The sequence below is a fragment of the Schistocerca gregaria genome, chromosome 2 (assembly GCF_023897955.1).
Source record: "Schistocerca gregaria isolate iqSchGreg1 chromosome 2, iqSchGreg1.2, whole genome shotgun sequence".
Taxonomy (NCBI): domain Eukaryota; kingdom Metazoa; phylum Arthropoda; class Insecta; order Orthoptera; family Acrididae; genus Schistocerca; species Schistocerca gregaria.
In genome coordinates, this window is record NC_064921.1 from 1,055,027,649 (window position 1) to 1,055,045,716 (window position 18,068).

General features: G+C 43.3%; 1 protein-coding gene across 4 annotated transcripts in view; it reads left to right on the forward strand.

Moving 5' to 3' along the window:
- The window catches only part of LOC126335588 (cytochrome P450 9e2-like), a 91,955-nt gene that overhangs the window by 60,553 nt on the left and 13,334 nt on the right, over positions 1-18,068 (forward strand). For 2 of the 4 annotated variants that reach the window (XR_007564894.1, XR_007564895.1), the window contains exons 6-8: positions 682-903; positions 4,052-4,315; positions 17,247-17,524. Coding sequence is in view for 2 of the 4 variants with exons in the window: in XM_049999025.1 (XP_049854982.1) it covers positions 682-903; positions 4,052-4,315; positions 17,247-17,413 (653 nt within the window). In the remaining 2 variants the exon portion in view is untranslated. Of the gene's footprint in view, positions 1-681; positions 904-4,051; positions 4,316-17,246; positions 17,593-18,068 lie in introns of those variants that run through there. The other 2 variants (XM_049999025.1, XM_049999027.1) reach the window with 2 other exon arrangements.

The following is an 18,068-nucleotide window of genomic DNA, read 5'->3' on the forward strand; positions in this document are numbered from 1 at the left end:
GATAACAGTAGACTTCTCTTGGCCAGTAATGCCCTTTTTGCCAGTGCTAATTTGCTTCTGATGTTCTCAATGCTCCGTCCGTCATTGGTTGTTTTGCTATCTACTTCGTGACCTTCGATCCTGATGTCAAGTTTCTCGCTGTTCTCATTTCTGCTGCTTCTCATTTTTTCTTATTTCTTCGATTTACTCTCAATCCATATTCTGTGCTCATTAGACTGTAAATTCATTTAGGAGATCATGTCATTCTTCTTCACTTTCACTCAGGATAGCAATGTCATCAGCGAGTCGTACCATTTATATCCTTTTCAATTATCTCATCACGGGGGAAGCGTTCTGCCTGCAGCACTTTGATCGTGTTTATTGAAGGTGAGTCATAGCTCAATGGTGGATGTGAGTCTGACGTCCCAGCAGTCTACTGAGTGAGCTACGACGTCTGGTACAGTAGTGGGACGTGGTACACGTTCCTCTGTACTTTCCGATGCACTTCACAATGTGACAGTGCTACCAGCTCCTCGTTTTATACACGTGTTTTCAAAATGCAACGGATCTGATTTTACCTCACATATATGAGTGAGGAGTCACTTGCCTATCTCCAAGTACGCCTTTCTTTCCTCACACTAAAAACAGTAAGCAGAGCCGTTTAAGGTATTCAGTACACAGTATCCTTTCTCCTTATTGCAGACCTCACTGATGATGATATCACGGCGCAGACGATCATATTTTTCTTCGGCGGCTTCGACACCGTGTCGACACTGCTGACCTTCTGCAGCTACCTACTGGCCACGCACGAGGATGTGCAGCGGCGGCTGCAGAGGGAGGTGGACCAGCTGATGCAGAAGAGCGCGGGGCAGCCCAGCTACGAGCAGGTCCTGGGCTGCCAGTACCTCGACATGGTGCTCTCTGGTGAGTTGGAGTTTGTATAGTTTATATCTCCACTTGCCAACTTACTGCTTTTAATTGTAACAGACTGAGTGGAATCTTCCGTTTTGTATGATACCGACAACTTGCAGCAACTGGCTTTTTTCTGAACAGCTACTTCACACATAATTCTCTAATATGATCGAAACAAACCTCGGGAGAAGGAAGGACATAGATTTTATGTCATATTTTTTCATAACTTTTCCATTATTTGCTCATATCCACCGGCATTTCGGTTGGGAGTATGCTAACCTCCAACTAATCTATTAATGTGATTACAATGATAATATTCTTTTCTATCAACTGAGATACGTAAGGTTTTTAAATGGCCCAATTTAGTTTTATTAACGGCGTTTGACAGCTCTCGAAAGTACGAGTTCACTGATATAACGCTTACTATGTTTGCGTTGGAATTACTTTCAAAACAAATTTGAGAAATCCACTGTAACTGAGAGGCAAAGCGGGTATTGTAGTGTAAACACCAACAGACAGATTCTCACGCATGGCTCCTTCGTTGTGTTTGGCCAGATAATTATCTGAATGCATGAATTTGTAGTGATATGTAATGAAATGATCACATAGCCCCTGAGTCATAGGTAATGTAAGATGTTCACTGCCAGGACACTGGAGAAATGAAGTCAGTCAACGAAGGATATGTTTTGCAAAACATGTAATCTATCCTGGAATGTTGCTCAACCGTGTGACACCCATACCAAAAGAGTACTCCTTTTTTGTTTATTTATTCACTTATTTTCCGTGTCTTCAGTGTTCTGACTGGTTTGATGCGGTCCGCCAAGAATTCCTCTCCTGTACCAACTTCTTTATCTGAGAGTGGCACTTGCAACCTACATCCTCAATTACTTGGTCGATGTATTCGACTCCGGCCGGTTTTTCCTCTGCAGTTTCACTCTCTACAGCTAGTTCTAGTGCCATCGAAGTTGTTCTCTCATGACGTAACAGACGTCCCATCAGCATTCGTCTGTAGCTCCGCTTGCCAAGTGGTTCTATTCTCTATTTCGGTTTTCCCACCGTCTATGTTTCACTACCATACAATGCTGTACTCGAAACGTACATTCTCAGAAATTTTTTCCTCAGATGAAGGCCTGTGTTTGATTTTAGTAGACTTCTCCTGGTCGGAATGCCTTTTTTTCCAGTGCTAGTGTGCTTATATTGTCCTCCTTGCTCCGTCTATCATGCATTATTTTGTTGCCTACCTTACAGAATTCCTTAATTTAATCTACTTCGTGACCATCAGTCCTGATTTTACGTTTTTCGCTATTCTCATTTTTGCTACTTCTCATTACTGTCGCCTTTCTTCGTATTAGTCTCAGGCCACATTATGAACTCATTAGACTACACATTCCATTCAACAGAACTTATAATTCTTCTTCCTTCACTACTGATAGCAATGTCATCTGCAAATATTGTCATTGATATCATTTCACCTTGAATTTTAAAACCACTGTTGAACCTATCTTTTATTCCGTCATTGCTCCTTCGATGTATACATTTTACGGTAGAAGTGAAAGTTTCAATGCCTGCCGTACACCCTTAAATCGAGTTCTTCGTCCTTGGTCTTTCAATCTTATTGTTCCAACTTGGTGTTTGTAAGTATTGTACACTCCCGTCATTCGCTATAGCTTGCTCCCATTTTGCCCAGAATTTCGAACATCTTCCACAATTTTACATTGTCAAACTCTTTTGCCAGGTCAATAAATCCTATAAATTTGTCTTGAATTTCCTTCAGTTTTTCTTCCATTACCATTCGCGAAGTTAGAACTGCCTCTCTGGTGCCTTTACCTTTAAGAAAGCCAAACTGAACGTCATCTGCAGTTGCTTTATTTTCATTTCCATTCTACTGTATACTGAACGCATAAGCTGTTAATCTTGTGCTGCGATAATTCTCACACTTATCTGCTCTGACTTTCTTCGCAAGGTAGATATTTTCCCGAAAGTCAGATGGCATGTCGCCAGTCTCATAGACTTTACACACCAACTTCAACAGCAGTTTGGTGGCCACTTCCTCTAATAATTTTATGTTATCTATTCCTTCTGCCTCATTTGATCTTAAACGTCTTTCGAATTCTCACTCTGTTACTGCATCCCCTACCTCTTCTACAGCAACACCAATATCTAACATCACGTACTCAGGTCCTCCGCGTCATACAGTCCTTCAGTGTATTGTTCTCACCTACTCACCCTCTCCTATATGTTCAACAGTGAGACACCCATTGCCGGATTGATATTGCCATCCTTGCTTTCAATGGCACCGAAGCTTGTATAGTCTTTTCTGTATCTAAGTCCTATACCGAACATATAAAACGAAGAGAGTACGAATGGTATCAGGTTAGTTCGGCAAACGAGCAATCATAACGTAACTGCTGGCAAATCTGAAATGGCGGACCCTCCAATATGGAACACAACTATCCCACGAAAGCCTTTTTACAATATTCTGAGAACCAGTATTAAGTATTGATGAGTTTGGGAACGTTCTACAGACTCCTACGTACAGTTAAAATTCATGATGAACCTTCAGCTGTCCTTTATTTTGCACAATACGCTTCGGTATTAGTTTCGGTCAAATGAATTTTATCAGGCGTAACCTGGCATGAACGGTTTGACACTCTTTTGAGCCCACTCTTACTACGGTATAACTTCCCAGCCGCTCACACCAGCTTATGCCTGATAATGGTCGTTTGACCGAAACTAGTAGCGACGCGCATTGTACAAAATAAAGGACAGCTGAAGGTTCACCACGAATTTTAGCAATTGTTCGGCGGTTGAATATCCCCACTTGCTACCGTACATACACCGTACGTGAAGCTCTCAAGGTATCGTGGGTACAAGATTAATTATGACACGCACAGCAGAAGTGACGCTGACATTCTCCCAGTGCTCCATAAGCGAACGGAGCAGGGAACACCTGTAATAGACGGTGCAACGTAAGCAGCCCCTGCCGCACATCTAACATTGATTTACAAAAAACTGCTGTAGGTGTAGATCTCTTCCGTTCGTTACGGCTTTAGAAACAACCCCCCCCCCCCCCCCCCCCCCCCACGACTCACCAGCTGTCTCCAGTTCATGCTCACGAGTTTGCACCCGTCGCTGACGCCAGCGCTGCTCGTGTTCGCAGAGACGCTACGCATGTACCCGCCTATCCCGGCCCTGGACCGCACGTGCGTGCGCCCCTACAGGCTGCAGGCCGCTGGGAGCTGCCCTGGCCTCCAGCTGCGGCCCGGAGACGGCGTCTGGATCCCCGTGCGCGGCATCCACCACGATCCCAAGTACTTCCCAGACCCGGAACGTTTCGACCCCGAGCGCTTTAGTCCGGAGAGGAAGCATCTCATCAAGCCGTTCACCTACTTCCCGTTCGGGTCTGGACCTCGCATTTGCATTGGTAAGCATCTCCATAACGTGTCACATCTCTTAACTCCTAGACAACGGAGCTGCCCAGAAACTAAAGATACAAAACACGTTAAGTATTTCTGACGCTGTACTCTTTCGTGTTAATTTGTCGTATTTAAGAAATTTTGCAGTGATTTGTTAAACTTTACGTTTGTGAAAATTGCAGCACCAAGAAGGATACAGTTTACCACAGTTAAGTTACATGGAAATCGACACATGATTGGAATTATACGAGGGACATTCAGTAAGTAATACAACACATCTTTTCTCGGCCAGATTCAACTGAAAAAAGGCGTAATTTGTTGTGGGATATCGTACAATATTCCGATTTCAGCCCCTATAGCTTCATTAAGTTCCGTTAGATGGCGGTGCCATCAGTAGCTTTCAAAATGGCGTCTGTTACCTGTGTTCGTTCCAGACGGGGAGCTGTAATTGAGTTCCTTTTCACGGAAAACCAGAGCATCACAGATATTCCTAGGCGCTTGCATAGTTTCTGTGGAGACCTGGCTGTGAATAAAAGCACAATAAGTCATTGGACGAGACGTCTGTCATCAGTGGTTTGAGGTTGTGCAAACCTGTCCGATCGCCATCATATCGGCCGGCCGCAAACAGATGTCACTCCTGCAGTGTTGGAACGTGCGGACACCCTCTTTCGAGGTCATCCACAGACCACAATCAAACATTTCCCTGCTCAAATGAACGTCGCTGTTGGCAGAGTTGACACACTCGTCCACCATTTGCGGTACTCAAAGGTGCGGGTCCCTCAGGAAATTGAAGAAACTACTTCAGCATGTTCCTTGCTACATCTCACAAAATTTCATTGGACAGTTCTTCTCGACCACCCTAAAGGGCGGATATCGCACCTTCCAACTTTCATCCGTTTTGCTCAATGGAGGATGCACTTGGCGTGAAGCGGTACGTGAATGATGGGAAGGTTATTGACGTAGCAGAGCTGTGGGTCCAGCGTCAACCAGTAGAGTGGCACAGGCGGACATTCAGGCTCTTTCAGTAAGATGACGTAAGACCGTCGCACTGAACGGAGAGTATATTGGAAAACAGTGTTTTGTACCGAAAAGAGTGGGGAATAATATGGTGTATTGGAATCCTGAATAAAATCATCTGATTTCAGAAAAAAAATACTTGAACGCTCCTGGTAGAACCGTACCTGATCTCTCAGATATCAGTGAGGCGCAAGTCCCTCGCACATTACACTCAGAACCTCTAAAGACCGTGGCAAAAAATCGGCCAGCATGAGAACCTGGGGAACCCGTCTCCACACGGTTTACAAGAGAGTCAGCGAAGAATCGGTAGCGTTTAGTGGACAACTGTGAGGGCAAATTACCTTACAGCTGTATTGTAGACGTGTTCGACGGGCAGCATATCATGCAGTGTGGAGGCTGCGGAAGCAGTGGTACCATCCGTTCTTCGTAGAAACATCGCTGGTTTTGCAACACAACTGGCTATCGTACTACTGAAACCACGCACGTGGAGCGTGTTGAGTTGCCTGAAGGAAGAGCTGCAGGTAAGAGTCCAATATCGCTCTGATACAGTAATTGCTATTCCAATGGTCTGTAATGTATAGGAATCGAGATCGTTTTGTGATCCAGTGTCGTCCCAAACTGCCCTATAACGTAGTTGTACGCCATGTCCTACACCGATGCAGATTACGATATTGCAACCAAGAAAGTTGGTTTCGGGTGGAGGGATGGCGGGGGGGGGGGGGGAGGTTGGGGGGTGGCAGTAGTAGTGTATCATAAAAAGCTCCAGCCAATAGCGTCATTTAGCTGTGTCTGTCTGTAGTGTGCCCTCTGGGGTTTGGCGTTGATTTTTGTGTTAGTATAGGTATGGTGGACTTACATAGCTATTGTTGTGATGATTATGGACACAATAAAACTTAGTAAATATTACATTTTTTATGTCTGATGTGTGAAAGATGTCAAAGATGCACATTTAATTTAAGCACAAAACAACGAAACGTCATTAAATCAGTATATTACAGTTCTAATTCTAATTACACGACTTCCTAAAGGATTAAATTTAAGAGTTTCTATGGGCTTGAAGGATCTGTCCAAGTTCTTTAATGCAGTCTTTAACTCCACCACATTATCACCTTGATGTTAAACGTGATCTGGAGGTTTGTTGAACACATGCGTATCCGTGTATGAGTCCTTTCTGTACTACTTTAAACTCCTTGAAGCCTTTGCAGAAGTTGTTCTTAGTCGTAGTGTTATATTCATATTTTTCACTATTTTGTGTGAAAAGAGAAATATTGGTAATGATGAAAGTCATTAAAGTATAGATGTATTGTGAATAAGTTGGCAAAATACCTAGTTTTTTTAAGAGGTCTCTGCAGAATGTTTATCAACTAATTACAGAGATAATTCTTATAGCGCGCTCCTATATTCTGAAAGCAGTGACTGTGTAACTTGAATCTCCTCAATAAATGATTCCACATTCATTGGTGAACGGAAATATGCAGAATAAAGGCAATTCCTCATTTTTAAACATTCTTGTAGCAGTAATCATGTGCACTGCAAACCTAGGAGCTAATTTAGTTCGAGGCCGTGGGTTTTGCAATTGTCTAGTCTGTTTGTAATTCCAAAACTTAACACTTTGTACTTCTTTAATTCATTGTCTGAGAAATCGTTATATTTTGCTGAGTTCTGTGAAAATCATTAAACTGTGTGCACTGAGTGCTGCAAAAATTCAATAATCCATTTACCTTGAACCATTTGTCGTTGTTTTAAAATATTCATTACCTGCCTCTTCGGTTGGGGAACTGGTATTATTTTTTATTCCCATGCTTATGCCATCAGTAAAAATACGAAACTATTATCTTGTGAAACCAAGAGGAAGATCATTTATGTATGTCAGAAATAACTGAGGGTTCAAAATAGAACCTTGTGGTATCCCATGTTTGACTGCTTGAAATTCTGAGTACCTAAATCATGCGACTGACATTGCTTTATGTCATGCAGATAAGATAAAAACTGTGAATCTGCTGTGCCTGGTATTTTGTAATATTTTTGCATTAGGATATAACGTTTAATGCAATCAAAGCCTTAACCAAGACACGAAATACTAGCAATGGTAATAATTTGTGATTTATTGATCCTAGTACACCTTTTTTCAAGGTAAATGCAGCCTGTTCAGTTCTATACATTTTTTAAATATAAACTATTCGCTACTAAGTATATTATCCTGTAATAAGCGTTTATAAAGTGTTTTGAGCACTATCGTCACGATCTTTTTAAATACGAGCGCTAATGACTTACGTTGTGTCTCCTTTTTTTGTAAAGTAGCTTGCCAACAGCATGCTTAAGTCTCTCCCAAAAATACTCCCAGAAGAGTCTCATTGCATAAATAACACAGTATATTACTAACTTCAGCTGAATTTCATTTCATAATTTTACTAATGATTTCATCATAACAACTAGAACATTTATTTTGAAACTCGCTGACAACAATGAAAACTTCTTTTGCAGATATTGGATGAAGTTTAGTTTTAACAAGATGGTTTTGGAAGGTTTTTCTCAGGAACAGTAGGCTATCTGCTAAGAAAATGATCAGACATAAATGACCTGCTGACAGAAAATATTTACTAAAATTCTATAATGTTATGGCTAACTTTCATCAGTTCATTATCTACTTTCTTCTTTTTTCTGTCTTTTTTTCCTGTCTCAAGGTTCACTTCGTTCTAAACAGTTTTTATGATATTGCTGGAGTTTTTTTTTTGTAAGTACATAATTTCTGATGCTTTGATGACTTACCTGTGAATTTTAGAATACTGATTGTAATGAGATTTAATCTTGTGATCATCTGTGTCCCTTAATGGCATGCAGAGACTCTTCGTATTTGTGCTTGATATTCTGATCCTATATGTAATCCACGGTTTAGACGCCTTTAACCTGTTTCCACCAGTTAATTTTGAAGAAAAACCGTTTTCAAAGTACCCTGTCACTACGTTGCAGACACACTACAGTTTTTATTTACACAGGAATGTTGCGCACGTCGCTCCAGTGCGAATTCTGGAAATTCTTCTAGAATTTCTCAATTTACTTTTCTTTTATTATGTTAACGAATGGCAGTGATAGTTTTCAGAGGATATAAATTTTTCTGCGGAGAGTCAGAAAGATGAACAGTAGTCCTACATGGTGATTATCCTCGCATGACCACGTCTCAGAGCACGCAGCGGCTGGAGTGTGGTGTGGGTCAGACAGGGGAACGGCTAATCCACACTATACTGTATTCTCCGTCCCTCTGTGCACAGAATGGTACCATCACTGCAGCTCCAAGGTGGGGTCATATTATGCTATCCATAAGTTTCGAAGACCTTCGACACTCGAAAGTAACTCTTGGGATAGGTTTACGTCACTACCATACTTAACGTCAATTCTGAAATAACCGAGATCAAATGCTACGATGAGGATGGGGTCGTTAGAACGCTATAAAATTTTTATCTCCATGTATCATGAACGTGTGATAATTGTTACCCAAGAGACGTTGTCTACACTACGTGAACAAAGAATGCTTCTCTTAGCGTACCCAGGGGGAAATAGAAGCACGAAGGAAAACGAGTTTCATTCACTATGTCTGGTACAGAGAATTTCTATGTTTGCCTCTAGGACGTAGGCAATCGAACGCACTGTGGTCTCTTACCACGTTGGGGAGAAAATAAGTGAGCCTTCGAGAAACAGAAAGAGAAAGCTTCCATTCTCTAGGAAAAGAGTAAAACGTATTGCCAGATGCGAGATGCGAGCTCATTAGCACAGCATTTGGTCGTGATCTAAGTTCAGGCCTTTTATTACTTTTTATTGTTTTATTTCACTTTGCCACCTCCAGTGTTAGCAGGGGCTTTCCTCTTCGAGCATTTCTGCAACACATCGAAATCAGAAATTCCAAGATTCCTCGAGAACAATTTGGTCACAGGCCTGACACATATAAGTACAATTACCTTGTTTATGAGCCTTCTAGCGATTCCTCCTTGTGCGAACCGAATCCCACGCTATCATCTTCCTCGATTACTTCATAAACGGGAGCATAGTGATCTAGACTGTTTAAAGGCAGTTGTTTTATTCGAGAGACCACCAACTGGTATTTATAAGCTCGTCGAAATCCGTAAGTCACAGGCTGAGGTCTGTCCATGTCTGCTTGGAGGAGCCCCCTTCCGAATACGACGGTGAGTGAAACGTCCTTGGCAATCAAATGAAGGTTTACAATAGTTCAAATGTTGATGGCTATCTTTCAACGTAGTCACTTTTCAGGACCACCCATTTTTGACACCAGTGCTGGAGGCCCGTTGTATCTTCCCTGTAGATAATTACTTCCTGCGTGGCCAAAAAAAAAAAAAGAAAAAAACTTTCATTGTAACCATCTGATCGGAAATTGGTTAATTAGATGTTTCCTGAGCTTAGGGAAGACAAAAAAGTCAGACGGGGCAAATTGTGTGTATAACATGGCTGCCGAGGCAGGAAGAAACCGCAGGACTCGATGGCAGGCGTCACAACGACGGATGTTTGCGTGGCCGCATTGTCCTGATGAAGAGAGCAGTCGTTCTAGCCTGACGCCTTTACTGTCATGTCCTTCGTCAAACGCACTAGTTGAGCAGCATAATACGTTCCATTCACTGTCCACCTTCGGTGAGGTCCTCAGCGAGGATAACAGGCCCTGGATCTGGTATGAAAGTGGTGAACCCCATGCCAGAAAATGTTTGAGAAATGTTACAGGATCTGTCTCAAAAAAGGTCAAGTTTTCAGTGGACATGACATGCCTGTAACCTTTTTTTAGACACTTCGACATGAGACATTTTGCCTGTCGAGTACAACATATTTTCTTTTTTTTGGAACACTTCGACATGAGGCATTTTGCATTTCAAATACAACTCCTATGATTTGTCCAACGCGTTCCTGAGATTGGCCCACTCTCTCAGAAATGTACTGTAACGTTCTGTCACACGCCCATCTGCCATGATGATACACTCCTGGAAATTGAAATAAGAACACCGTGAATTCATTGTCCCAGGAAGGGGAAACTTTATTGACACATTCCTGGGGTCAGATACATCACATGATCACACTGACAGAACCACAAGCACATAAACACAGGCAACAGAGCATGCACAATGTCGGCACTAGTACAGTGTATATCCACCTTTCGCAGCAATGCAGGCTGCTATTCTCACATGGAGACGATCGTAGAGATGCTGGATGTAGTCCTGTGGAACGGCTTGCCATGCCATTTCCACCTGGCGCCTCAGTTGGACCAGCGTTCGTGCTGGACGTGCAGACCGCGTGAGACGACGCTTCATCCACTCTCAAACATGCTCAATGGGGGACAGATCCGGAGATCTTGCTGGCCAGGGTAGTTGACTTACACCTTCTAGAGCACATTGGGTGGCACGGGATACATGCGGAAGTGCATTGTCCTGTTGAAACAGCAAGTTCCCTTGCCGGTCTAGGAATGGTAGAACGATGGGTTCGATGACGGTTTGGATGTATCATGCACTATTCAGTGTCCCCTCGACGATCACAAGAGGTGTACGGCCAGTGTAGGAGATCGCTCCCCAGAACATGACGCCGGGTGTTGGCCCTGTGTGCCTCGGTCGTATGCAGTCCTGATTGTGGCGCTCACCTACACGGCGCCAAACACGCATACGACCATCATTGGCACCAAGGCAGAAGCGACTCTCATCGCTGAAGACGACACGTCTCCATTCGTCCCTCCATTCACGCCTGTCGCGACACCACTGGAGGTGGGCTGCACGATGTTGGGGCGTGAGCGGAAGACGGCCTAACGGTGTGCGGGACCGTAGCCCAGCTTCATGGAGACGATTGCGAATGGTCCTCGCCGATACCCCAGGAGCAACAGTGTCCCTAATTTGGTGGGAAGTGGCGGTGCGGTCCCCTACGGCAGTGCGTTGGATCCTACGGTCTTGGCGTGCATCCGTGCGTCGCTGCGGTCCGGTCCCAGGTCGACGGGCACGTGCACCTTCCGCCGACCACTGGCGACAACATCGATGTACTGTGGAGACCTCACGCCCCACGTGTTGAGCAATTCGGCGGTACGTCCACCCTGCCTCCCGCATGCCCACTATACGCCCTCGCTCAAAGTCCGTCAGCTGCACATACGGTTCACGTCCACGCTGTCGCGGCATGCTACCAGTGTTAAAGACTGCGATGGAGCTCCGTATGCCACGGCAAACTGGCTGACACTGACGGCGGCGGTGCACAAATGCTGCGCAGCTAGCGCCATTCGACGGCCAACACCGCGGTTCCTGGTGTGTCCGCTGTGCCGTGCGTGTGATCATTGCTTGTACAGCCCTCTCGCAGTATTCGGAGCAAGTATGGTGGGTCTGACACACCGGTGTCAATGTGTTCTTTTTTCCATTTCCAGGAGTGTATCTTGGATTGCACTGATGTTTTCCTTCGTATTGGCCGTGAACGGTCTTCCACTGCGAGGTGCATCTTGGTACTGAATTCCGATACCAACTTTTTCACAGTGAAATAGAAAGGGCAACTCTCCCCTAACGTTTCCATCATGTCATTACAGATCTCCCATGCAGGCATGCCCTTTTTTCAGCAATTATTGGATGATTGCACGCTTGCTCTCTTTATCCATTTTTCAAAATGAGTACACCTTGGACACTTCGAACTACAGTATCTGAAAAAAAAGATTTAACGAAAATTTGGTATGTAACCTAGCAAGGACTGTGCTATTAGTTGCTGAACTATATTCGGCTAGGACAAGTATTTCTTGGGTGGGCCGAGAATTTCTCAGTCACATCTCGTACACTACATTTTCCCAATCCAAGAGCCACCGACAGACAACGTCCACGTGTACAGTGTATTCCGAGGTTTTCATGGTTCCTGGGAAATTTAAGCCGATGCAAAGGCAAGAGCACAGTAGACGGAGTCGATCCGTGGACAAAGGCAGATTTACTGCACTCCAGCGTCGGAACGGGACTTGAGTGACGCTGTACCATCCGCTGGGGCCTCGCGCGTGCGCAGGAGCGTCTACCTCTCGCTGTGCTCACGCTGCATTGTCTAGCACGCACGCTGCGCACAGCCCAGACCTGTCAACTGGTTTAACGAACGCACCATGGTTGTAGCAAAATGCCGAAATACCACTCTATGGCCCCGCAGTCTGATCAGTGTGTCCCGTGCACATTTCCTCTCGCGCTGCCACTGTGCCCTTTCACGTGGCTGGGAGCACTGCCACTTTCTTTTACGTTTTAGTTTCGTTTCTGCTCTTTACTGTGAGCCTATATGTATGCCACCTTTCTGCGCCGTTAACCATCTTCTGGTTACTCAAATCGGATTTTGGATTTATTCGGGCTATTTTTAGTGATGTTATAGTCCTCACGCTCTTTAGCGCTTAATAATTATGCATGTCGTAAGGTTACCTACTACAGAATCCGGTCTGTAGTTATAGGATTCGAAGGATATGAAATAGAGGCAGTAGCCGAGAAGGGAGTGAGAAAGGGTAGAACACCATCCTTCATGTTATTCAGTTTGTACATTAAAGGAGCAGAAAATGGAAAAAAATAAGAAAGTCTTGAAATTAAAGTTAAGAGAAGAAATAAAAACAATTTGATCTGAGCATGACATTAAATTCTACTGGAGACAGCAAAGGACACCGAAGATAAATTGAACAGAATGGATAGTATCTTAAAATGCGGTTATGGGATTGTTGTTGTTCTCTTCAGTCCTGAGACTGGTTGATGCAGCTCTCCATGCTACTCGTACTCTATCCTGTGCAAGCTTCTTCACCTCCCAGCAGCTACTGCAGCCTACATCCTTCTGAATCTGTTTAACGTATTGATCTCTTGGTCTCCCTCTACGACTTTTACCCTCCACGCTGCCCTCCAATACTAAATTGGTGAGTCCTTGATGCCTCAGAATATCTCCTACCATCCAATCCCTTTTACTTCTCAAGTTTTGCCACAAATTTCTCTTCTCCCCAATTCTGTTCAATACCTCCTCGTTAGTTATGTGATCTACCGATCTGAACATCAGCATTCTTCTGTAACATCACATTTCCAACGCTTCTGTTCTCTTCTTGTCCAACTATTTATCGCCCATGTTTCACATCCACACATGGCTACATTCCATACATATACTTTCAGAAACAACTTTATTACACTTACACTTACATCTATACTCGATGTTAACAAATTTATCTTCTTCAGAAACTCTTTCCTTGCCATTGCCAGTCTACATTTTATATCCTCTCTACTTCGACCATCATCAGTTACTTTGCTCCTCAAATAGTTAACTCATTTATTACTTTAAGTGTCTCATTTCATAATCTAATTCCCTCAGCATCACCCGACTTAATTCGACTACATTCCATTATCCTTGGCTTGCTTTTGTTGATGTTCGTCTTATACCCTCTTTTCAAGACATTATCCATTCCGTTCAACTGCTCTTTCAAGTCCTTTGCTGTCTCTGACAGAATTACAATGTCATCGGAGAACCTCAAAGTTTTTATTTCTTCTCCCTGGATTTTAATACCTACTCCAACTTTTTCTTTTGTTTCCTTTACTGCTTGCTCAATATACAGATTGAATAACATCGGGGACAGGCTACAACCTTGTCTCACTCCCTTCCCAACCACTGCTTCCCTTTCATGCCCCTCGACTCTTATAACTGCCACCTGTTTTCTGTACAAAATGTAAATAGCCTTTCGCTCCCTGTATTTTACCCCTGCCACCTTTTGAATATGAAAGAGATTATTGCACTCAACATTGTCAAAAGCTTTCTCTAAGTCTACAAATACTAGAAACGTAGGTTTGCCTTTCCTTAATCTTTCTTCTAAGATGAGTCATAGGGTCAGTGTTGCCTCACGTGTTCTAACATTTCTACGGAATCCGAACTGATCTTCCACGAGGTCGGCATCTACCAGTTTTTCCATTCGTCTGTAAAGAATTCGCGTTAGTATTTTGCAGCCGTGGCTTTTTAAACTAATAGTTCGTAATTTTCAAATCTGTCAGGAGCTGCTTTCTTTGGGATAGAAATTATTATATTCTTCTTAAAGACTGAGGGTATTTCTTCTGTCTCATACATCTTGCTCACCAGATGGTAGAATTTTGTCAGGACTGGCTCTCCCTAGGCTGTCAGTAGTTCTAATGGAATGTTGTCTACTCATGGAGCCTTGTTTCCACTTAGGTCTTTCAGTGCTCTGTCAAACTCTTCACGCAGTATCATAACTCCCATTTCATCTTCATCTACATCCTCTTCTATTTCCATAATAGTGTCCTCAAGTACATCGACCTTGTGTAGACCCTCTGCATACACCTTCCACCTTTCTGCTTTCCCTTCTTTTCTTAGATCTGGGTTTCCATATGAGCTCTTGACGTTCATATAAGTGATTCTCTTTTTCCAAAGGTCTCTTTAATTTTCCCTGTAGGCAGTATCTATCTTACCCCTAGTGAGATAAGCCTCGGCATCATTACATTTGTCCTCGAGCCATCCCTCCTTAGCCATTTTGCACTTCCTGTCGATCTCATTTCTGAGACGTTGGAATTCCTTTTTGCCTGCTTATTTACTGCATTTTTGTTTTTTCTCCTTTCATCAATTAAATTCAATATTTATTCTGTTACCCAAGGATTTCTACTAGCCCTCGTCTTCTCTGCCTTCACTATTTCATTCCTCAAAGCTACATATTCTTCTTTTACTGTATTTCTTTCCCCCATTCCTGTCAATTTTTCTCTTACACTCTCCATGAAACTCTCTACAACCTCTGGTTCTATCATTTTATCCAGGTCCTATCTCCTTAAATTCCCAACTTTTTGCACTTTCTTCGATTTTAATCTACATTTCGTAACCAATAAATTGTGGTCAGAGACTACATCTGCTCCTGGACATGTCATAAAATTTAAAACCTAGTTCTTAAATCTCTGTCTTACCATTGTATAATCTATCTGAAAAAGTCCATTATCTCCAGGCCTCTTCCATATGTACAATCTTTTTTCATGATTCCTAAACCAAGTGTAAGCTATGATTAAGTTATGGTCTGTGCAAAATTCTGCCAGGCGGCTTCCTCTTTCATTTCTTACCGCCATTCCATATTCACCTACTACGTTTCCTTCTCTTCCTTTTCCTACTATCGAATTCCAGTCACCCATGACTACTAAATTTTCGTCTCCCTTCACTGTCTGAATGATTTCTTATATCTCATCATATATTTCATCACTCTCTTCGTCATGTGCAGAGCTATGAGATTAATATTAACAAAAGTAAAACAAGGGTGTTGGATTAAATCAAGCGATTAAAATAGAACTGGATTAGAAACGAAGCACTATAAGTAGTAAATGAGAGCCAAAGAAACTGGTACACCTGCGTAATATCGTGTAGCGTCGCAACACGACGTGGGATGGAGCCGACTAAATTCTGAAGAAGTGCTGGAGGGAACTGACACCATGAATCCTGCACGGCTGTCTATACTGACGGGTGCTGATATATATCAACGGGGACGGGTGAAAATGTGTTCCCCAACCGAGACTCGAACCAGGGCACAGGGGATAGTGCCCGAGATAGTCCCTGCAGTCGCACTATCCTCTGTGCACTCGGTGGCTCCGATGGATAGAGCGTATGCCATGTAAGCAGGAGATCCTGGGTTCGAGTCTCGATCTGGGCACACATTTTTACCTGTCCCCGTTGAAATATATCAACGCCAGTCAGCAGCTGAAGGTATTAATACAGGATCCATGAATTCATGAGGTTGTCTCCAAACCAGTGCGGGTCCATTCATTCGATGCAATTTCAAACGAGACTCATCTGACCAGGCAACATGATGACAGTCATTGACAGTCCAATGCCGGTGTTGACGGACCCAGGCGAGACGTAAAGCAGTCACCAAGGGTACACGAGTGAGCTTTCGGCTTCGGAAGCCCATGTCTACGACTTTTCGTTGAATTGTTCGCACGCTGACACTTGCTCATGGTCCAGAATTAAAATCTGCAGCAATTTGCGGAAGGTTTGCACTTCTGTCACGTTGAACGATTCTCTTCAGTCGTCGTCGCTCCCACTCTTGCAGGATCTTTTTCCGGCCGCAGCGCCATCACAGTTTTGACATTTCACCGAATTCCTGATATTCACGGCACAGTCGTGAAATGGTGGTACGGGAAAAATCCCCACTTCATAGAAACTCGGAGATACTGTGTCCCATCACTTGAGCACCGACTGCAATACCACGTTCAAACACATTTACATCTTCATAATTTGCGACTGTAGCAGCAGTAACCGATCTTAACAACTTCCCCAGACACTTGTTGTTTTATATAAGCGTTTCCTACCGCAGCGCCGTATTCTGCATGTTTACATATGTCTGTATTTGAATACGCATGTCTATACCAGTTTCTCTAATGCTTCGTTGTATTCGTCGGGAGAGTAGCCTTTTAGGAAAGTGAAACGTCCAAGATATACATTTCAGACTAGAAGAGAATATAAACGTTATAAATAGGGTGTTACAGAAGAATGCTGAAGACTGTATAGGTAGATCGGATAACTAACATGGTACTGAGCCGAATTGGGGACGAAATTCGTGACACATCTTGACTAATGGAGGGGGTCAGTTTATAGGACACTTGCTCAGGCATCTAGAAACTGTATATTTGTAAGTGGAGGGAGGTATGGGGCTTCAAAAGAAGAGAGGGAGACCAAATCTTCACTACAGTTATAAGACTGAAATAGATGTAGGTAGCAGTAACGAAGAAGCTTCGCCAGATGGATTCGCCTGGAGTGTTGCATTAAACCACTCAGACTGAAGACTATAAGTACAAAAATTACACTTTGAATGTCTTGAATACTTCTTTCAAGGTGTTTCTTTTTTCATCTCATCCATCCAAATCGGTTTCCTACCACCCTCTTGTTGCTCACCTATAGAGTCTCCGTGTAGTTCACTGCTGACTTACGCTTTTGCAGCCCAGAGATTCGCGCTGATGGAGTCCAAGGTGGTGCTCGTCCAGCTGCTGTCCAGGTTCAGCCTCCAGGCGGTCGCCAAGACGCCGGTGCCGCTCAGACTCCAGCCGGACAGCACCACACTCTCCGTCAAGGGCGGCGCCTGGCTCGGGATCCGAAGCAGGGTCTAGGCCAGCGCCCCAGCCGCTCCTCACGACACAAACGTTACTCGCACATGTAAAAAGTACTGTGCCTGTGAAATCGTACATGTCACAGCAAAACGGTTGCTACATCACAGACTGGTATGTTGCTCTTTCGTATTTACATGTGCAGTTTCTACTGTGATTTATTAAATAGCCTCTAAACATTATTCCATTACTTTTCTACACCTGCACTGTTTGACTTCTATACCTTACTGTTAATTTAAGTAGATTATAGGAAGTGATTCAATTATTGATCGAGGCTTTATAGGCTTTACTGAGGTTTCATAATTTTTTTCCTTTGAGGATATAATGAGAACTACTTAAGAACGCAGCTAGTGCAATAAATGACATTTTGATGTGCCTCCAGAAAATTCGTTTTACATTACTTTATGGTGCAAACAACAATATGTAATAACGAAATTATGCCAGATTTATGGGACCATTCCATAGTTCCCAAAGAAGAACTATAGTGACGTGAATTTCACACTAGTTGCGGGATAAAATTGTGTGACCACAGACTCTGACTATTAATGTTGTCTGTTGTGTTGCAGAGAAAGGATGCTAATGTTCTTCCAGACGCATACACTGCCGTGAAATATTAACACTCATATAGACTTTGATTTGTTTTAAGATCAAAATGTCG